The sequence below is a fragment of the Oryzias latipes genome, chromosome 9, assembly GCF_002234675.1.
Source record: "Oryzias latipes chromosome 9, ASM223467v1".
Classification (NCBI taxonomy): Eukaryota; Metazoa; Chordata; class Actinopteri; order Beloniformes; family Adrianichthyidae; genus Oryzias; species Oryzias latipes.
The window spans coordinates 18,360,017-18,380,548 of NC_019867.2; the positions used below are offsets into that span (position 1 = coordinate 18,360,017).

A 20,532-nucleotide genomic window follows, 5' to 3' on the forward strand; every position below is an offset into this window, starting at 1 on the left:
CAGATCAAATTTAAAGGCTTCAGTTAGTTAGTGGAAGGCTGACATTTGGTTAAACTCCTGGACGCCTCAGTGGGATGTAAACCAGCAGGACGCAAAATATGACTTTGACTTTATTAGAATCAGTTGATGTAAGCAATCAATATGTACATACTGCTGACAGTATAGCAAAGATTAATAGTGGAAAAATGTTGTAAAACCAACTCGAAACACATTAGCCACAATTCCAAGTCTGAACTAAGTGAGAAGATTTGGGCTGAAACGTAAAAATTGCACACTAAAGAACTCATGCATGGGTACAACATGATGGATCCAACACACAGTCACAAAATACAAATAAGAACAATTCAAAGACAAAAAATAAAAAACAAAATAACCTTACATACTCATCCTGCAAACACTTTTCTTGGGCATCTCCCTTTCTTTACGCCCCCACCTTACAACAAAAACACCCACCCGGGCTGTTTTTTTTTCCTTAAACGCCCAAAATCTCACCCCCCCACCAAAAAGCACAGAATAAAAGACACAGAATATAACCATAGACAAATGTCTACAAAGCAAAAGAACAATCAAAGACAAAAAGAAAAGTATGTGCAATAAATAGGGTCAATTTTCATAAAAATAAAAATTTAAAACAATCTCGTCAGTGTACAGATGAATTTGCATCTATGGTGCATCTAAAAATAAATCATACATATGACAAGCACATCAAATGAAATCTAAATGCTGCTTAGCAAAGCTCCATCTTTCTCCAATTACATCAACAATCTGCTAAGAGCCAGTGTGGCTTTGGCTGCATCATCAAAATCTTAGGGAGTACTGGTTTGCACTCATTGCTTTTTTTTTTAATTTTACATGTAAAGACTAAATTCTGCAAGTCATTTAAATGCAGATATTTAACCAACCCCATGTTGAAATGAAGAATTCCCTTCTAAATGTCTATCACCACCAAATAAAAGCGTTCATGCACCTCAGCACTTTCATTGAATGAATCTGTGCACTAAAGGTACACAAACTGTTTTCGTTGCCAAGAATATTTGCAGAGATATTCATTTGATAAAGAATGTGGTTTGCGGGTCAAGCAAACAGCTGTGCAGAGAGGAAAGACAACCCAAGGCCATGTCGCCGCTTTTTGCTGGCATTATGGTGTGTAGGCAGGAGGTGGCTGAAACTGGTTGGCAATGTCATAGTCAGCAGGGAAAGTCTCGCTGCTGTCCTCCATTTCTGAGAGCAGCTCCAAGGCCTGCTCTTCCTCCTCGGTGGGATAATGGCGCAGGAGGTTTGCAGCAGTGGCTAGAATGGAGGCTCCACCAGCACCTGCCACCAGGTAGAAGCTGATGGCAAAGGTGACGTAAATGAGAGAGCCATGGTACTTTTTGTGTTGCTGCTGCAGTGACAAGATCAGTTCCGATGCCCAGTAGCAAAAGCCTATGACTGTGGCACACTGCAACACTGGAAAGACAAAGAAACCAGTTACATTGTAGCAATGTGTTTGATCTTTATTAGAAATGAAAACAAGCACTGTAGATACCTGTTAGTATATGTGCAAAAGCATATCTGCGAGTTATCTTTAGGGCAGGGTGTTTGGGTCCAAACACATCCAGGAGGAACGCAGTTAGACTGCACAGGATGCCAAGGAAACAGAAGGCAGCTATTACCCTTAGCAGCAGGATGGTCTGCGGATTCACACAGTAATCTGAAAAGACAGACGTGCCACAAATTCATATAAATTAAGGCACTCCATGATCCTCAGCTTAGAGTGGCAACGACTTTGTGCTGGTTCTTACCACCCAAAAGATTGGGATCAACGTATCCCAAGACATCTGCCACCCCGAGTTCTTGTCTCGGGCAGGTGCCTCCGTGAATCCGGAGCCAAGCAGGTTCAGCCAGAGCCGTGCACAGCGCTGTGATGGACAAAGCTCCGGGCAGGGCCGACACTAGACTCCGCTCCGGCTGTTTGGGAAGTGAGGTACCGGCTCTCCTCCTCCGACCTCCGGAGACAGCGGGACCCGGTGGGGCATACATAGCTGACCGAATGGCGAATTTTCTGTTGAAGTGGTAGGTTCCTCTTAGCACTGTCTTCCTCTTGACAGTAGTACCGGGTTATTGTGGTATTAGAGTAAAACTACGGCAATTGTCTTCCAGGATATGTCAAAGATTTCGGTGGCGATAAAAGTGCTCAACAATATAAAAACAACAATAACCGCTTCCCTAAAGTAGTCAAAAAATATTAAGGAAAAGCCAACACAAAGAACAGATCCTAAGCGGGCCTTTAGCTCTGTTGTTAGCCTCTGAAGCTAACTAAAAAAAATAAACACTTTACGTCACCAGTTCTCGGAGGAAAGACACTTTTTAGCGAACGAATGGGAAAAAATATAACCTGTAAACATCAAATCCCGCTGATAAAACCGTCCGTCTCTATGATACAAAAAGGAACACAAAACAAAACAAAAGATAGCTTACGCTGTTTTCCTCAAAATCCCTAACTTCCTGTATATGCCATTCTTCTTCGTGACGTTTAGAATGTTTGCTGTACACTACCGCCCCCAGCGGAAACTAAAATAGAAATGTACACAATGTTTAGCATGAAATTTTCTTTGCAAACAGTAATGTAAATATAGATTCATATTATAAAAATACATATATAGGTAGATCACTTTCTTTAAAAATATATAAATGAAATATTACCATCAAAACGTTTTATTTTAGATCAACCCATAATGCACCGGGTCCAGATCCCGATAAGCAAACATGGCGGCATTTCCTAATTTGACGCTTCTTTGAACTTATCTGTGTGAACAATTTTCCTTGGTTAATTTCCCCCTCCTTTTGTTTTAATGTTCATAAAGGTGTATTAATTTACTCGCAGTCCTCTTGTCTGTCGTTTTCCTCATTTGTGACTCTTTTTAGCCTAAATCTTTGGTTAACGGAAATCGAGAAAAGTGTCGAGTCGACGCCTGACAGACAGAGGAGTCACGTTTGCTGGAGCTCTGCCATGAAGGAGGCTATTTCTCTGGTGCAGAAACTCAGCGCACACCCAGATTCTCGGTGCTGGTTCGTCAGTTGGAGCCCGAGCGGTGCGCTGCTGGCTTCGTGTGGTGGCGATAAGGCCATCCGGATATGGGGACAGGAAGGTCAGACTCAGACAGACAAAGAGCCTTCTATTCGAATTTTGCTACGCCGATTTAAAATCAGTGGTTGGATGACCTTACCTTTTTTACAGTTCATGTTTTCCCTTTTCAAGGTGACTCTTGGGTTTGTAAAAACGTTCTGCAGGACGGACACCAGCGCACTGTGAGGAAAGTAGCCTGGTCTCCCTGTGGGAACTATCTGGCCTCCGCCAGCTTCGATGCGACGACATGCATCTGGAAAAAGAAGAACGACGACTTTGAGGTAAGGTTCGTTTAACCTCTGATCTAACACGTGTTCTGGCTCCACCTGGACTCTTTTCTTGTCTTCTAGAGCTTAACTGTGTTGGAAGGTCATGAAAACGAGGTCAAATGCGTGGCGTGGGCCCCTTCAGGGACTTTGCTGGCCACTTGTAGCCGAGACAAGAGTGTCTGGGTTTGGGAAGGTTTGTGTCCTCACCAGCTCTTGCAGGACAATCCTTTGTCACAGAAAACATATAGAGCTGGGTTGTAAACCTTTGTTTTCCTTCTTCACAGTGGACGAAGAAGATGAGTACGAGTGTGTTACAGTGGTGAACTCGCACACACAAGATGTAAAGCATGTTGTGTGGCATCCCACGCAAGAGGTAGGTCTGCACTCAGTCCTTCACCATCATGTAGTTGTTTTATTATTGTTGCTATTAATTGTTAAAGTGCATCTTTAGCCATATTTATGATCTACGTGCTGTTTTTAATAGAGCCATGGTAACGACGTTTGTGGGATCAATAAAGTTGTATTTTATTCTATTTCCGCAGCTCTTGGCTTCTGCCAGCTACGACAACAACATCTGTATTTACAAGGAGGAGGATGATGACTGGGAGTGCAGGGCCACTCTGCAGGGACACACGTCCACCGTCTGGAGTTTGTGTTTCGACGTGACGGGACAGAGGCTGGCGTCTTGCAGCGATGACCGCACTGTGAAGATTTGGAAGGAGTATCCAAGTGAGAGTGGTGAGAAGATAGAGGGGTAGTTTATGACATAAATAAAAAAAAATAGGATATTTTTTAATCACAGAATGTTTTGTTTGGTCTGCTTTATTAGGTGATTTGTCATGGAAGTGCGTTTGCACTCTGTCGGGTTATCATGGACGAACAGTGTACGACATTGCCTGGTAAGACTAAATACTTACACTACAGCAGGGGTGTCAAACACACGGCCCGCGGGCCTTATCCGGCCCGCCAGGTGGTTTACTCCGGCCCACACATGAAGAGTAAAAATCAAAAGGATGATTAAAAAAGAAAGCAAGTTTCTAGTCCATTCCTGTGGCGAATTATGATTTTTTAAAGAAATAACAGAAATGTGCAATTCCGCCACTAGGGGGAGTAAAGGAAAAGAAAAACAGTTGAAACAGCAAATATCTGCATGTGCCAAAAGCGAAACATAACAGCTCTGCGTCTGGGTAGGATGCACCTTGGTTCCCTATGAGCCTTACCGCTGTTATCTTGCTATAAGGATGATCATTAGCGACACCCTAATGACCAAAATGCTGTCAAACGTGAAGTGGAGGGAAGAGCCTTCCAGGAAAATTGGACAGAGTTTTTTCTTTTTTTCACGAAGCTGAATGTAAAACCCAAATGCTTTGTATGTCATCAACATCGCAGTGCTCAAAGAATATGACATTCAGCACCACTAAGAGACTTATCATAAAGAAAAGTTTCTGGATTGCTTCAGTGTCAGATGTAAAATATTCAGACTGCATTAATTTGAATAGACCAACTTTTCTTTAATTGAAATTAATTTTATTTGAGCTCCATTGGCCCCAAGTGATTAGGCTACTATGTTGATTGAGACATTTTTTCCAACTGAATAAAAAACTAAAACAAAGCTGTTATTTTGCTTTTATGTTACTGGTCCGGCCCACTTGAGATCAGACGGGTTAAATGTGGCCCCCGAACCAAAATGAGTTGGACACCCCTGCACTACAGTCTGGTGTCTGATTTTTTTTTTTTTACTTTAAAAATAGATTCTATTTACAGAGTTTTTAAAAAGTTGCCAAAACAGATTTTCTTCTTTGCTTTTTTGGCTGTACCACCACTAAAACAGCGCTTGTCATCAGTCGGCTGAATCTTTGTCCCCTTTACTATTATGGCTCAAACAACTGTCTGTTGCGTAGGTGTCGACTGACCGGTGCCCTAGCAACTGCCTGTGGCGACGACGCCATACGAGTGTTTAGGGAGGATCTCGCGGCCCATGCAGATGAGCCGGTGTTCTCGCTGGCTGCTCAGGTGAAGAAGGCTCACTGTCAGGATGTGAACTGCGTCGCCTGGAACCCAAAGGAGGCCGGCCTCCTGGCCTCCTGCAGTGATGATGGAGACATTGCAATTTGGAGGTTTCAAGAAGAAGACTGAACCTGCTGTGGAGACACCAGCAATTGGATGAAACCCTGTGCTGAACTTAAATGTTCTTTTCTTTTGCTATATAAAGTCATGCTTATACAGTTATCTTTATAAATCTGAATGATTGTAAAATGTAAAGTTTAAGTTCTATTTTTATTCACAAAAGTGATGATGGGTGTGCTGGTTAACTGTTTTTAGTCCTACAACTTAAAAGGAGCAAGAAACTAGTTCTGTTCTGTTTACATCTAAATACATCTTTATAGCAAAAAGCAGGTTTTCTGTAAAAAAATGATTTAAATAAAGCCTCAAACCCTTGGAGTGATCGGAGACTGTGCATAACTACTGTACACCCAAAAAATGGAAAATATATATATATATATATCCCCACACCTGAAATGTCTGAATAAGCTTGCAAAAATGTATTTTGGAAACGGAAATAAGTAACTGCACTGAATGAACTTGTTTTCAAGTTTGGTAGTTGGGTTTACCTTTGTGCTATCTTAGACGACCCCACCCTTACTTTGACGTGTTCTCCCTACCATGATAAAGGTGGAAAGATTTCATGTAATCCATGGACACCAGTGAAGATCACAAATCATTGAAGAAAAAAAGGTTCAGAGCACTGTCTAGTGGGTCTAGATGACCCAACTCCCAATGGTAAAGTGCCTAGGATAGCACAACACCACTATCAGTAGTCAAAGCTCACCAACTGGCTTGCACTGTTAATTTAACCCTTGTGCTATCCTAACATTGGGAGTGGGGTCATCTAGACCCACTAGAAAGTGCTCTGAACCTTTTTTCTCCAATGATTTGTAATCTTCTCTGGTATCCATAAATTACATGAAATCTTTCCACCTTTATCATGGTAGGGAGAACACGTCAATGTAAGGGGGGGGGGAGTCGTCTACGATAGCACAAGGGTTAAACCCAACTACCAAACTTGAAAACAAGTTCATTCAGTGCAGTTATTTCCATTACCAAAAGACATTTTTGCAAGCTTATTCAGACATTTCAGGTGTGGGGATATATATAGGGATAAAGGGAGGGGATCAAGAACAATCTTGTCAATATCCATTAAGTGCTGTAGTGACATGAGCTTGTAGCATAAAAGGGGCCAGACTAAGAACTAATTGTTTCATAATAAAACTATAAAACAATTTTCAGATGTTTTTATTGCAAAAAACAAACAGACAGCATGAATGATTAAACGGTTTAACCAATCCAAAAAATCTTATGACGTTTAACCAAAGTAAAATGGAAAGTCTAATCTATTTAAACATGCAATGTGGATGAGACTCAGCTGTTCAACGGCAGTTTAAGATGTCTTAGACTTATCTTTGAATAATTTTGTGAAAAGTACATCAATGGTCAACGTAAAGAACACAAAACTTCTGAAAAGCTGTTTAACATACAGGATAAAACGATTGTACTGACTACGAAAACATGTTATAACACCCACAGAGAACTGACAGGGTCACTCTCAGAGATTGATCGGGGTAAATATCTACATATAAAACCTGATCCCATTATTTATTGAAAAAAAAAAAAGGATTAAAAATGTAGAATTTGAATTTCCAGCTTAATCTGAATCGCTGTCGCTGTCTGCCTCCTTCACGTCCACACTGAACTTGTACTCCTGATCACAGCCCATGTAAGCGTCGCTCATGAAGTACAGCGTGTAGTTGTGAATGCCCATCGCTGGTGCCACAAAGTCCAGCTTGACCTACACAGAAGAACCAAAAATGAAAACTGTGGTAGTTTGCGTATTTTTGGTTAGGGAGTGTTCAAAGCAGCGGCTCACCTTCGCTTTTTGTTGCAGAGTCAGCCTCTTGATTGAGATCAGGCTGTTCGACTTCGGGTCTCCGATCACAACCCACCAGCCCTCCTCACGTTTCTGCAACGATGAGACGATCAAACGATGAAGCAAATGTAGGAAACACCTATAGGGAAGTGGACAGCCACTCAACTGACCTGAGGGAAAAGGGGAGCGACGACAGGGCCAGTCACCTCCTCCTCACGCTCCAGCTGAACCTGAACCAGAACTGGACTGCCACTGAAGAAAACACAGACCAAATTTTATCCAGAGGGCAGTGCTGATGTAAATCTGATCCAAAAATGCATCATTGTTTTGAATAGTTCTTGATTGGACTGCACACTAACCTCTTTATGTTATCCCTTTCTACCACTTCATACGCGAGCTCGATGTTGGGGTAACGGTTACAGAAGCGAGCCACGTCTGCCATCTGAGCGTCTGTGAGCTGCAGCAAGCCGCTTCGGTCTTCATCCTCCATTTCCATTATGTCAAATATACTCTCCACACCCTGGAGACAAAACACACAGGTTTAACTTTTCAGTTTAAATGTGCGAGCTTTGACAGAAGACAAAAGCAGCAGTCAGACGATGCGAAACACCTTGTCAGTACAACGCTTGATGTGCTCTGAGGTGAAGTAGGGCAGCTGTTTCAGGTAGGAGTCCTTGGACCACATAGCCTGGGTGACCATCTGGGCCAGCTCCATGGCAGCCAGCGCAGGACTGAGCCAGCCGTTACTAGACAGCACGTCCACGCAGGCCTGGATGAGGCGGATCGCCTGCATGCAGCAAACACACAGTGGGATCAGCTTTACACACACATTCACAGAAGAGGGAGGAGAGAAGCATTTCAAACGTGAACCTTGCTCAGGATCTCTTCAGTGTCTGACTGCAGCTCTGCGCTCAGCTGCATCCTGGAGAGATGAGCTTGCAGCAGCAAATTCGTCTTCACGTGGGGATCGTTGAACTTCGGGTTGTTGAGCTTGTGGGGAACTTTCTGTGCCAGCTTTAATGTAAAATTAGATCCACAATTTAATGTCAAATAAACGGTTAGACTTTGTGCTGCAACAAAAATGAAAGATGATGGATTCCCACTGTGGAGTCTGCTTACCTGTCGAAGAAGTGTGTCCTCGTGGTGCCTGATGGGAATGTTTTTATACTCAGCAGCATTGGAGATGATTTCAATTAACCCGCGGATCTTCGTCTTTGCGTTCAGAGACATGCTAAACAACTCTGCCAGACATAAGAGCAAAGTTACAGCGTGATGCTCAGCGTTCAGGACACGGCTTTAACCAACACAGAGAAGCAACGGTTGCTACAAACCGATGGTGGTGTAGTTGATGTAGTAGTAGGCAGCAATCATGCCCAAATTGAGTGGTGCCACATCCATTTCATCCTCAATGCTGATGCATTTGGACTGCTCAAGGTCGTGCAGCGTGTTTTCCACCAGCTCTGACAGGTGGTCAGACAGGTGACGATGGGACATGCCTGACATCGAGAGAAAACACACGACTCTTAAAACTAACAATCTTGTGACGGCCTCAGTATAATCTGATGTTCCTCTCGGAGGGATGCTGCCCACCCTGCAGGTTGTAGTAGTTGGGGTTCTGCGTCATCCGCCTGTAGAGGAACGTCCAGGTTAGGTAATCCACGGCATCCTGCTTGTTCTCGATCGTCTTGGTAACGATCTCTGCGTTGAAGTGGTCGTGGAGACAGTGATCCAAGTGAGACTCCACAGGCAAGGGCTCATACAGGAACTTCTTGAAGAAGTCCTTTAAGAAGAATCCATATAGTATTAGATTAGAAGAATACTGTTGTGCAATAATTACTCCAATCCTAAATGGATTAAAACAAACAATAAAACCACTAATGTTTACCTTCTTAGAGCCCTGACACATAATGACGCATCGTCCTTCATCATCCAGCATGGGTCTGTTTGCTTTGCCCACCATCTGGAGAACGTCATAAATGGGATAATCCACATATCTGAAAGAAAACAAAACAAAAATGATTGAAAATATATTTCTGAGCCGCTATAGAGGTTGGGACAGCCTGATCCTTACGCATGGATTTTTCCATTGTAGTACTGGGTGTCCATGACAATGACCAAATGTGCAGAGATGCTAATTCCCCAGCAGAGAGAACGAGAAGAAACAACCACCTGGACAGCACCTGGATGAAAGAATTACCATCAATCATTCAGAAATTTATTTTTCTAATGCTTTGCATGTTGATGAAAAATTCTTCTCGTATCAACAATGAAGTCCAGGAATGAATCATACCCGAGTTGAACAGCTGTTCCACTATTTTGCGTTCAGTTGCTGACAGGCCTTCATGCAGATATCCCACACCATTGGCCAGAGTCTCTTTCAGAGTGGGATCATTTATTTTCTCCAGGAATGGTACCAGGTCTTTCTCGGTGCAATGCAAGAACCTTCAAAGAAACAGGTTTCACCTTTGTGTAAAGATTTGATTCCAAACCCAGAGAGTGGAGTCACATCTGGTGACCAACCTCTGAGGAACCACGTCGGCGGCGCAGAAAGTGAGGATGTCAATGGCAGTGAGGCGGGTCTGTCGGCGTGACGGTACGAACACCACCGCCGGCTTGGATGGGGAGTGCTTCATGATGGCATGATAGACTGGCTTGGCCATGGAAAGCAGCCGTGTCTGAGTATGACTGACGTTGAAACCCTGCAGGAACAGAGAAGGTCCATGTTAACAAAAGGATCCTGTATTTGTGGCTTTGATCATTTACAGGTAGACATGTTAATGAACCTGAATGTGCAGCTCCAGAGGCACAGGTCTGACATTTGGGTGGAAATTAAAGGTGGCCGTGGTGCTGCAGCCCAGCCAGTGAGCCATGTCTTTGGCATTGGACAGAGACGAGCTGAGGGCGACGATGCGGATGGGACGCTCGATTTGTGAGGAGATGTACCTCATTCTGGAGCAGATAACCTCCAACACCGGCTAAAAACACAACCAAAGTCCCATCGATTAGACAATCTACATACAGTGATGCAAACACCTGCTGTTTACAGAGACTAAAACACTTCTTACTCCATTTTCTCCACCAATAAGGTGTGCTTCATCCACAATGAAAAGGCTGACGTTCTGCACATTCTTTCTCTGTTTCCAGCGACGAGACAAGATGTCCCATTTGTCTGGGGTGCTGATGATGATGTCCCCTTTCCCCAAAAGCTTCAGATCGGTGCTGGTCTCCCCAGTTAGGAGCACCACCTTCTTGTTCAGGATGTCCTGGAACTTCTGATGCCAGTCAACAAAGACCTGAAAGAGAGAAGCCATCATGAAGCTACAAGCGGTCCGATTCTCCAAATGGATGTGGGCTTCACAGAGTTCTTCCATGACATTGTACCTGCTCAGCCAGTGCTTCCATGGGAGTGATATACACACAGCGGCCTTCTGTGTTGTGCAGCAGCATTCTGAGAATGGCAAACTCCGCACAGATGGTCTTTCCACTCCCAGTGGGAGCTCCCACAAACACATTATCGTCACTGTTGTACACGGCATTGAAGACTGATTTGGAGAAAGGAGTAAGAAAAGAAAAAGATGTGAATACAGAGCTCTGGTTTGAGTCAAACAGATCAGTCTGAAAATGGGATATTCCATCTTTTTGTCTGGGTTTCGTTTTTCCAAATACCTTGTGTCTGAATTGGATTGAAGAACGGAAACTTGTTCTGGTAGAGAGCTTCAAAGGCAGAGTTCCTGAGAGCAGTGACGGGCAGCGGCTGCAGGTCCAGCAGCTCAGTGGGTGGGGGGTACTTCTCTGGCAAGATGAGGTGGCGGAAGGACACTGGGAGCTGAGTCTCACAGGCTGAGAGAAAAACAGAAACGAGAAAGGTGTCAGGCGAAGTTGTACAGTGGAGAGCAGAGGAATTCTGCATTGCAGTTCTCTTTGAGCTACTTACAGAGCCATCGGTCTGAAACCATGCGGATGAAATACTGAGGAGGCAGAGGCTCAAACACGGGGACAAAGAACGTCACCAGATGTTCGTCCTGGGCGTACTTGGCTTTAAGGAGGAAGTACTCGTGGTGGAGGATCACTTCACTGTCAACGTCCTCCACCAGGATCCAGAAAGCTTCAGATGATCCGTGAATCTAAGCAGAAAGGGAAGCTTAGAAACAGGAAAAGCTTTTCAGAAGGGAAACGTCCCCGAGTTACAGCCACAGACCTTATCGTCCCACTGGAAGTCAGGCGTGATGGTGAGCTCCACTTTCAGAGTGGAGCGAGTGATGGGCTGGAGATGAACGGCGAGGTCCAGTCTTGGGAACTGATGGACGTATTTGTGAATGGTCTTCCCCATCTTTGGCATTCGAATCAGTTCGCCTACACAAAGAGGAAGACAACAGCTTTTTCAGTGTCCTGCAGGCAAAGGACAGCATAGAATGAAAATGCTTCATGAAGCGAGAAACTCACCAATCTCATTGTGGTTGAGATCGTACAGACGCTCAAAAGGGAAGTTTTTCTTCTCAATCTTCTTGACCACTTCCTCTGGCAGCTTTTTGAACTGACGCAAAGGAGACATCGACTGCCACCTGTAGGAAAATCAGAACATAAAGCATGAGAATCCAGCTTCAAGATAGAAAATGTATTTCTTTAGTAACATAAAAGACACTTGCATTCTCTTGTCGATCATCTTGCACAGGTTCATGGTCTTATCTGTGAGCTGAGCCCAGCCTCGGTTTAGCACGATCTCAAATATGGCGCGCATCAACCGTCCAGCACTCTGAAGAAAGAGAACCGCATTATTCTTCAGGCAAACTAATGTGCAACAATAGCTGCAGTTACATAGACAAAAGTAATCGGAATAAACGCCTGATCAGAATAAAAATGCGTCAAGTAAACACTTTGAACAGACTCATTTGGATCAAAATGTCCTTCTGATCGAGGTAGGCGTGTTATGTCGAATGTTGATCCGATCGTGGTGCATATAAACAGTTTTTGTCGATCCTGGGTCACTACGGCTTTGGCTTTTATGTCATGCACACACGGTGTGGTGCTCCAGAGGCTGCTCCGCGCGAGCGAGCCACATCTGTGAGCAGAGCAGCCGGACTCGTAGCTTCGTGTCTCCAAGCAGAGGAGCAGCTTCAGAACGGTGTGTGAGATGGCGGAGGCAGCTATTGAATGCGGAAATGCACTGCACTGAGCAGTCCTGAGAAACCGCGCAAATAATTAAGTGAATTTGTGTTTTCAATCATGTCCAGTCAAAATAAAGGCTGACGTTATGCCCACATACCTATGTGCAGCCAAGATGCACATTGCAGCATTGACCAAAAGGATTTTAACTGCATCCACGGCCAAATGTTGTTAGCACGTATTAACCTAATCCTAACCCTTCTTCTGGGTACATGCAGCCAAGAATAAAGCACTGGCTGCACATATTTAGAAAATTATGAGCATCAGGCACTTAATAATAATAACAATAATAAGAGCACGCTTAAAAGATCTTAAAAGAACTCGCCATTTCTTCTTTTATGGTCATATCCGGTATTTTACATAGTTCTGCGCATGTCAAAATGATTTATTATGATCAAAAGTGTGCCATATGTAAACAGTTATAATCGTGTACAGATTTCAATTCTAATCTGATCTTTGATTCGATTAAACGTTTTGCACACGTAACCACAGCCAATAACTTAATGGAACATTTTTAGCTTATAAATCATCGTTGTTTAAAAAAAAAAAAAAAACAACACCAACATTAAAAAGAAGACAAAAAGTATAAGAGGGCATGAAAAAGTCTGAAACGACAAAAGAAAAGTCTTGCAGCACCTGTGTAACATAAACCATGTCTGCCATGAGAGCAAAGCCTTCAAGTTTGAGTTGAGAGATGAATGCTTGCAGCAGGACGTTAATCTGAAACAATAAAGTGGAAAAGAATTATTTGAACTATTTTGAAATAAAATTACAAGTTGATAAAAACTCACAAACAAAAGATAAAATAAAATCTAAACTCTCTAAAAATGTATAAGAAATTCTGAAATGTTGCTCAAATTGAAAGAGGTTTGTCATGCGTGTTACCTTGGCACTGGGTTCCTCAATGCTCTCCTTCACTGGAATAGGAACTCTCTCCAGTAGCTTCTGAAGCTCCAGTTTTTCTTCCTAAAAGAAAACATTTCTGTAATTATCCCACATGTTGTAAATAACTTCTTGGAGGGCGGAAATTGAAGGAGGTCTGACTTTCATGAGTGGACATACCTCTCTCACATTGATGTTCTTAAACTCTGAGGAAAGTGAAAAGACTCTGAAGAGCTCAATCTCACTGAGAGTGGGTTTCAGGAGCTGGTTGTAGGTCTGAACTGAGTCATGAGTGATATAGAAGTGACTGGCAATGCGTCCCAGGTCTGTCACCTTTAAACATGCAACAAAAAATACCATTAGAGTCTTCTGGTCAGACTTTTACCAATTTATTTCCACCATAGAGGTGCTTAAAGGTTTGCTCAGCCCAGCTCTGGATACCTGGAAAGCGCCTGTCCTCTTGTCATATTTGACGAGGCTGTTCTTGTCCAGGACATTGGCTGCTGTGTGAATCAGGTCCATCCTGCGCCTCTCCAGAAGCGGGTCTGCACTTCGGTCATCCTGGGAAATTCCATAAAGGGTGGGGTTGCGGAGCATACGCACGTACAAGTAGGTGTAGCCGAGCCAGTTCACCGCATCCTGACACACGAAACAGTAAAACAAACCATTTAAAATGTTTTTTAAACGGTCTTTAATTTTCTGATGCAAGTCCACCACTCACCTTCACGGTCTGAACATTGCCTAGAACAATTTCTGCGTTTAGCATGTCTGGTAGTTTTGCCACCATCTGACTCTCAATAGGAAGCTGCTGGTTGAGCAGAGACAGATAGTACTGCAGTTCTCCGTGGGACGTGATCAGGATTCCCTCCCCTTTGGTGTCATACTGGGGACGACCAGCCCGACCAAGCATCTGAGAAAAAAAGGACATTCACTTCAGTTATTGTTGTTGGGGAGTTGTACAAACTCTGACAGAAATGGTCATCCATAAAAACTAAACCTCATACAGACCTGCAGAATATCCAAGGCTCCGAGCTCAGTCCATCTGCCTTTCTCCGGACTATAAACTTGGGTTCCTTTGATGATGACAGTATGGGCCGGCAAGTTGACGCCCCATGCCAGAGTGGCTGTAGACACCAGAACCTGAATGTGCCGATCTGAAAACAGATCCTCCACCAGGGTACGGTCCACTCTGGTCATACCAGCGTGGTGGATTGCAAAACCATACGGAAGCAAATCCTTCAACTCCAGGTTCTAAAAGAGAGAAGATAAATCAGCCACACCAATCCAACATTCGGGGAAAGAAAACAAAAAAGTGTGGAGCCTCAAGATACACTCTTACCTTGCATTGCTCGGCCTCAGTTCTCAACACTTCAGTGGATGCAGAGCCTTCTCTGAGAAAGAGACCCAGAGTGTCCTTCTCCAAGCACATGTCCCTTATGGCTCGGGCCGTCTTGCCCGTCTCCTTCCTGGAGTGAACGAATACAAGCACCTATTGGGAGCAAGTAAAACGTTAAAAGTGATAAATTGGAGCCAGGATTTAAAGGAATTTCAGATTAAAATGTTTGTCTCAATGACAAAAAACAAACAGAAAGGCGCACCTGGTTCTTCCCAGCATGCTCCATGATTTTTTCATAAACAATCTCGTTCATGATCTGGAAACGCTTGATGGCTTTCTTCTCTGTGATGCCAACATAAGTCTGCTCCAGGGGCACAGGGCGGAAACTACAAACAAAAATAAAAAAGCACAAGAATTGAGTTAAGAGAATACACACACATGCAGTTTCTGCTTTGAAACAAACCTGTTGTCAAAGTAGAACAGTCCCTTTGCAGGATCCACGCGCAGGCACGTTGCCACATCTTCGTAGTTGGGTAGTGTGGCACTGAGACCCAACAGGCGGACATCGTCTTGGGTCAGCTCCACATTGCGAATGGTCCTTGCGATCAGGGATTCCAGCACAGGACCACGGTCATCGTGCAGCAGGTGAATTTCATCCTATATCGAATTATTTTGGTTATTCTGATTGTCAAAAATGAAATGAATAATACCTTTCTAAATCAACTTACAATGATGATGAGGCGCACTAGCTGAGTGTAAGTACGTTCTCCCCCTTTCCGAGTAATGATATCCCACTTTTCTGGGGTGCAGACAATGATCTGAGTGGCGTTGATCTCCTCTTTACAGAGTTGGTGGTCTCCTGTCAGCTCAGACACGGTGATGCCGTAACTTGCCAATCGCTGCAAAAAAGGAAAGCCGTCACCTCTAAAACCCTCTCCTGAAGCTTGCGATACTCCTTGATGCATGAAATCAACGCTTTTAAGGAAGGGCATGCAGCTTACCTTACTAAAACTTCCCACCATCTCTTGTACAAGCGAGCGCATGGGTGCAATGTAGATGATTTTGAAATCGTCCACGTTGATCGTGCCGTCCATGTTTATATGCTTTCCAATTTCTCTTAACATTGCCATTAGGGCAACATTGGTCTTACCAGCTCCCTGTACACAAAACAATACCAGGATTAATGTTGACAACGGAGTTCAGGATGACTTTCCCGCCGCCTTTGGCTTGTGCAGGGCTCACTCACCGTGGGAGCACACACTAGAAGGTTTTCGTCTGTGTCCATTGCAGACTTGAACAGTTTACTCTGGATTCGATTTAGAGTTTTGAAACCTTCAAACCCAGCCTGAGCATACTTGGGCAACTTGTCGATGGAAACAAGTACCTGATGAAAGATAAGCAACCAAAATTTCAGACACTGCTGCGTTTAAAAGATGAAAGTTTTGTACTTAACAACAAAAGACGCAACAGACGAACCTCGTTGTCAGCGAAAGCTTTGGGTTTCAGGGCGGGAACGTGAACTTCTTCATAACCTTTGCGCTGTTTGCGAAAAGAGCCGTCTGGGAGCTGGCAGCGTTTGTTAGCCATGAAATGACTCCCCTGGGTGAAGGTCAGGTCTTCCAGGTCCAAAATCTGTCGAGGCATCACTGACTGCAGGAAACAAGAACAACACGAAACTCTTGATGGCATCTTCAGAGAAAACAAACCAACGTAACTTCTTATATACATATAAAGTGATAAAAGGCAGTGAAAGATTCCAACTGCTGACTCCTTGTACAATTTACCTCTCCATGGTCAGTGTCCATCGCTTCCAAGTCATCAACACGAGACTTCCTCACTCGCTCTCTACGAGATTGTTCTTCCTAATAAAAAAATATTACTTTTATTATACAAACCAAAAGACTAAATGTTTCTTTAACAAACAACAAATCTAACTCGAATGATGTCCTCCTTTTCCGTCTCTTGCAGCTTGTAGAGAATCTTTGACAGCTCCGGATCAGACTCCATCTTTCCAATGATCCTCTCCTTTTCTGCCTCACTCTGAGCGCTTGCTAGCATTGTACAATACTGAACTGTGGGTTAGAGATGGAAAAAGCAGCTATAAACAAACAAACATACAAAAACAAAAAACAGAAAATGAATCTGATTTAGATCATTTCTCTTACTCATGCGCCGATGCTGACGGAGGATTTTAATGAAATCAAAAGTGTTGAAACCCAACAGCAACACCAGCTGGTTCTCACATTCTCTGTCATCACTGGCTGTCTGTGACACAAAAAGGAGACATCAACGCACCTGGGAATGATTAGAGAATCTACTGTGAGCAGGCAAGGCGGTAAACATACTTTGAGGATTTCTAAGACTTCGTCCGCTTTCTTCTGTGACACGATGGCATCGTCATAGAAACGGCTGAGTTGACGCTGGAGCCAGAAGGCATCGATGTCCCGAGGATGTAAATCTTTTTTCTTCACCGTCATCACGTCACCTGTTTCGCCGAGCTACATGAAGAAAAAGCGATTTTAGAGAAACAAATGAGAAGATGTGACACTGGAAAAGACGAGGATGCAGCTGTTCCACTGACATTGGCAGAGAGTGTGGTGGTCACAACCGCCTCCTCTCCCTCACTGTCTTCATCGGATTGCTCGTCTTGCACTTCACCAAACGGGTTTTCATCCCCTTCCTACAAAATAAGTAAAGATCAGGAACTGGTTCAAACTGTGAAACCCAAAGACTGAATACAAACTTTTCATCAAAATTCAGTCAAGAAAATATTTGATAATTGCTGAGCTTTAATTGGTTGAACAACCATCAATTTAAGACAAAAAAAAGCTCACCTCCTCATCAGATTCAAACTGTACATTGACACCATACGTATCATCAATGTTGTCATCTGTGGAGAAACAACAAAGGGTTCAGATTATTTCAGTTACGCACACCCATCGATTCAGAGACAAACGTGACAGATCTTATGCACAAAAAGTTACCCATATTCTGCAATTCCTTGTCTCCCCCATAGTCTGTGATCTTCTTTCCAAGATTGACCAACACATGATACCGTGTGTCATCTGAAGGTCCCAGAAGCTGCTCCACTTCACGTCGCCTTTCTTTATCCCTGATTTTGTCATTTTTCAGTACCGCTAGTACCTCATCAGCTGCTCCACACAAAATGTCACGTGGCTGCAGACAACAGCACAGGGGGGGCAGGACATCAGCTTTCAGCACTTAACACAATTTTGAACAAGAGCCCACATTTGATTGGCTCACCTGATCTCCTAGAGCTGCATGGATGAAGCTTAGCAGCACTTCATAAGTCTCTCTGGTTTCTTTGGTTTTAGGCTTGTACACAATGCCCACCATTTCATCAATGCCTTCAGACAGAAGGGTAAAACCTTTCATTTTGTTGATGTCATGCCTGTCCTCATCTCTTTTTCGTCTCCTAAGTTAACAGCACAAGGAAAAAACCAGTTAGCGTGTTTTACTTTTAACATGAATACATCTTAATACAACAAGTTCAACAAATTTTGATGCACCAACAAGATGAAAATATTAAATTTAGTAAATTATTTCAACAGTATCATACAAACCATCTCATCTATGTTTAACCATTTTGCACAAGAACTAAAGCATTTTCTACTTGAAATTCTCAACTGTCAGCTTGACAAAGCACCCTATGGTGCCAACAGTGCCACGGCCAAATGTAAACTAAAACCTGGTGTGCGTTATTCTGAACTGACTTGTTTCTTCTGTCTTCCAGGTTCTGAGGTCTGGTCCTCTGAGCCTTGTCACCCATCTTGGTCCCCTCCAGCTTCCCCACCAGGGACAGCACCTCTCCGGTGGGCTCATCTCTCCGTGTGCGGTCAATCAAAGAGCGATCCGCTTGCAACACCAAGTTTGAGTTCTACCAGGTTAAAAAAAAAAGGTGAAAAAAAAAGGTGTGATTTATCAGTACAGCAATAGACAATCCCTTTAGCCCTTTCAACTGTATTTATCCCCTTTTTTAATTCATGAATTAAGAATCCTGCTAAATACTTTTAATTATGCCTCAAGTATTACAGGTAGTAGCAATTTGAAAAAGAAAACAAAAGTCAAAGTTGTGAAAAGACATACACACTATATACACATAATATACACACAACCTCAAATAAATAAGCGAGTCAGTTTCCTCCTCCTACATTTGTTTATAGAAACAACAATAATACTGGGATTATCTTCCTTTTAAATGATTTAAACTATATATTTTTAAGAAAGTTATGGGGGTACGAAATCATAGTTTGCATTAAATAAAAATCTAGATGACGAGGAAAGTATCGATTCGCAGATGTTTATCCACAATGTTAAAAGGAAACTAACTTTTGAAGTGTTACGCCATTCGCAGTGTAACTTTGCTTTGTTTATTCCATAAATTGATAATTTTTCAGTAAGCGTATTTTATTTAGAAACATGTCATATATTGTTTTTCTTTGGCGCAAAGTGTCGTGGCTAACCGAGGAAGCGGCTACACGCGCATGATGGCGAGATAAAAATAAAAATATTAAATGACTTGATTTGTTCCATGTCAGTATGTAAACAGATTTTCAGAAACTTAGTTGAATTCCTCACTCACCGCTTTGTACTCATACTGCAGGCTACGAGCGGTAACATCCGCCATGGTGGAGCCGTTCTTTCAACGTCGTCTGACCACACGTTCTGAATCAGGCCGCCGGGTCCACGGAGTTGAGTTTGCTCTGCTTTCTTCACGGTAAAACTCTGAGCATTGGTACGGTGTTCAGACTTTACACATAAACCAGCTTTCAAAGTCTTTACAAGTTTCACGCACGAAAAAGCGTTTCACCTACGTAACAATGCTTCTGCTGCTAGCACGAGCGCACAACATACAGCGATCGTCTTCCTCTTCCGGTGTCAAACGATGAGAAAAACTGAAATAGAAACGAAGCAGCGCCCTCTAGCGCAGAACTTCTTCTCCTTCTTCTTCTTGTGGTCTTAATAGCGGGAGGCACAAACGACCTGGTGCAATGTCGCCACCTACTTGGAGTGTGAGTCGGAGTGGGGTACAACTGGTCTAAAAGACAACTACAAAGACTACAAAGACAACAAAAAACCCTATATTCTCCTCAATAGACCAACATTGAAATTCTGCCCCCCTCCCAAAAGCCTCATCAAACTCTACCCCTCTTCCTCTGGCAATGGTACACTATCCTCCAGCTGCCACCTTTCTTCCCAATATAATTCAGCAACACAAAATGTGCTCCACTGATTCTTCCCCTTTCCCGCATTCACACAGTCCAGTGGGATGTTTCCCTAGTAAATCTAGTGTAGTATTTAAAGCCGTGTGTCCCATCCATGATCGTGATATCATGATTTGAACGGCTGCTGCCTTCGGGCAGAAGATACAGGACAATTAAAACAAGGACAAACAGATTAAAAAATAGCTTTTATCCGAGAGCCATCGTGGCCTTAAACGCTGCTAAATAAAGTTAATTTATTAGGGAAGCGTGCAATACCTTGACAACATGTAACCTCCTTTTTATATTTTTGTAAATTTTTAATACATTTTTTTTATCTTATATTGTCTTGTTTCGCAGTTTTAGTTTATTTTTATTTGACTTTTTTTTTTTTATTCCACCGGAAGAAATTGCACTGTAATTTCGTTATACATGTACAATGACAATAAAGATATTTTCTGTTTCTATTTGATCTCTGGTGTTTGATGTAAGATGGATACGTTTCCCTACTTTGTCTTGTATACTGAATAGATGTTGTTCTTTCCACTCCCTTTCACATTGTTTCTGCCAGTCTTCTATAATACGCCTTTTAACAACGAAATTTCTATCTCCACGCACCGTTTCAA

General features: G+C 43.0%; 3 protein-coding genes across 4 annotated transcripts; 1 reads left to right on the top strand and 2 right to left on the bottom strand.

The window, feature by feature from the left end:
- Positions 1–97: 97 nt before the first annotated feature.
- tmem127 (transmembrane protein 127) lies at positions 98–2,535 on the bottom strand. Its single transcript, XM_023958583.1, has 3 exons — positions 1,785–2,535; positions 1,529–1,693; positions 98–1,449 (listed from the first exon to the last, which is right to left on the bottom strand). Exons 1-3 carry the CDS (start codon positions 2,020–2,022, stop codon positions 1,139–1,141), a joined length of 714 nt encoding a protein of 237 aa, XP_023814351.1. The 5' UTR covers positions 2,023–2,535; the 3' UTR covers positions 98–1,138.
- Positions 2,536–2,715: 180 nt separating this feature from the next.
- On the top strand, positions 2,716–5,824 carry ciao1 (cytosolic iron-sulfur assembly component 1). Of its 2 annotated transcripts, none has more exons than XM_011479374.2 (7): positions 2,716–3,131; positions 3,242–3,390; positions 3,460–3,571; positions 3,663–3,751; positions 3,921–4,107; positions 4,208–4,277; positions 5,280–5,824. In XM_011479374.2, the coding sequence occupies exons 1-7, from the start codon at positions 2,993–2,995 to the stop codon at positions 5,512–5,514; spliced, it is 981 nt and encodes a 326-aa protein (XP_011477676.1). In that variant the 5' UTR covers positions 2,716–2,992; the 3' UTR covers positions 5,515–5,824. The 2 variants fall into 2 exon arrangements, with proteins under 2 accessions (XP_011477676.1, XP_004072555.1); XM_004072507.3 differs by having other exon boundaries at positions 2,717–3,131; positions 3,921–4,116.
- An 832-nt stretch (positions 5,825–6,656) lies between these two features.
- On the bottom strand, positions 6,657–19,332 carry snrnp200 (small nuclear ribonucleoprotein U5 subunit 200). Its single transcript, XM_011479375.2, has 44 exons — positions 19,288–19,332; positions 18,419–18,582; positions 17,949–18,120; positions 17,669–17,861; positions 17,519–17,574; positions 17,266–17,364; positions 17,030–17,182; positions 16,850–16,949; positions 16,620–16,756; positions 16,469–16,546; positions 16,161–16,334; positions 15,931–16,068; positions 15,686–15,841; positions 15,413–15,583; positions 15,148–15,341; positions 14,947–15,070; positions 14,688–14,837; positions 14,357–14,599; positions 14,070–14,258; positions 13,790–13,987; positions 13,529–13,681; positions 13,352–13,432; positions 13,103–13,186; positions 11,950–12,056; positions 11,747–11,865; positions 11,502–11,656; positions 11,238–11,427; positions 10,970–11,143; positions 10,685–10,845; positions 10,369–10,596; positions 10,087–10,278; positions 9,824–10,002; positions 9,594–9,745; positions 9,375–9,483; positions 9,189–9,297; positions 8,894–9,083; positions 8,635–8,799; positions 8,423–8,544; positions 8,174–8,317; positions 7,914–8,090; positions 7,663–7,823; positions 7,474–7,555; positions 7,304–7,396; positions 6,657–7,225 (listed from the first exon to the last, which is right to left on the bottom strand). Exons 1-44 carry the CDS (start codon positions 19,330–19,332, stop codon positions 7,082–7,084), a joined length of 6,405 nt encoding a protein of 2,134 aa, XP_011477677.1. The 3' UTR covers positions 6,657–7,081.
- Positions 19,333–20,532: the final 1,200 nt, after the last annotated feature.

Bases quoted from the DNA above. Each gene is read 5' to 3' on its own strand.
- snrnp200 (XM_011479375.2), bottom strand. From the start codon at position 19,332: ATGGCGGATGTTACCGCTCGTAGCCTGCAGTATGAGTACAAAGCG. The intron at 16,950-17,029 runs GTATGTTTACCG...TTTGTGTCACAG, and splicing joins AAGTCTTAGAAATCCTCAAA to ACAGCCAGTGATGACAGAGA. The intron at 8,318-8,422 runs GTAAGCAGACTC...TTTACATTAAAG, and splicing joins AGGACACACTTCTTCGACAG to CTGGCACAGAAAGTTCCCCA.
- tmem127 (XM_023958583.1), bottom strand. From the start codon at position 2,022: ATGTATGCCCCACCGGGTCCCGCTGTCTCCGGAGGTCGGAGGAGGAGA. The intron at 1,694-1,784 runs GTAAGAACCAGC...CTGTCTTTTCAG, and splicing joins TGATCCCAATCTTTTGGGTG to ATTACTGTGTGAATCCGCAG. The intron at 1,450-1,528 runs GTATCTACAGTG...TTGTCTTTCCAG, and splicing joins TTTTGCACATATACTAACAG to TGTTGCAGTGTGCCACAGTC.
- ciao1 (XM_004072507.3), top strand. From the start codon at position 2,993: ATGAAGGAGGCTATTTCTCTGGTGCAGAAACTCAGCGCACACCCAGAT. The intron at 3,752-3,920 runs GTAGGTCTGCAC...CTATTTCCGCAG, and splicing joins TGTGGCATCCCACGCAAGAG to CTCTTGGCTTCTGCCAGCTA. The intron at 4,117-4,207 runs GTGAGAAGATAG...CTGCTTTATTAG, and splicing joins GGAGTATCCAAGTGAGAGTG to GTGATTTGTCATGGAAGTGC.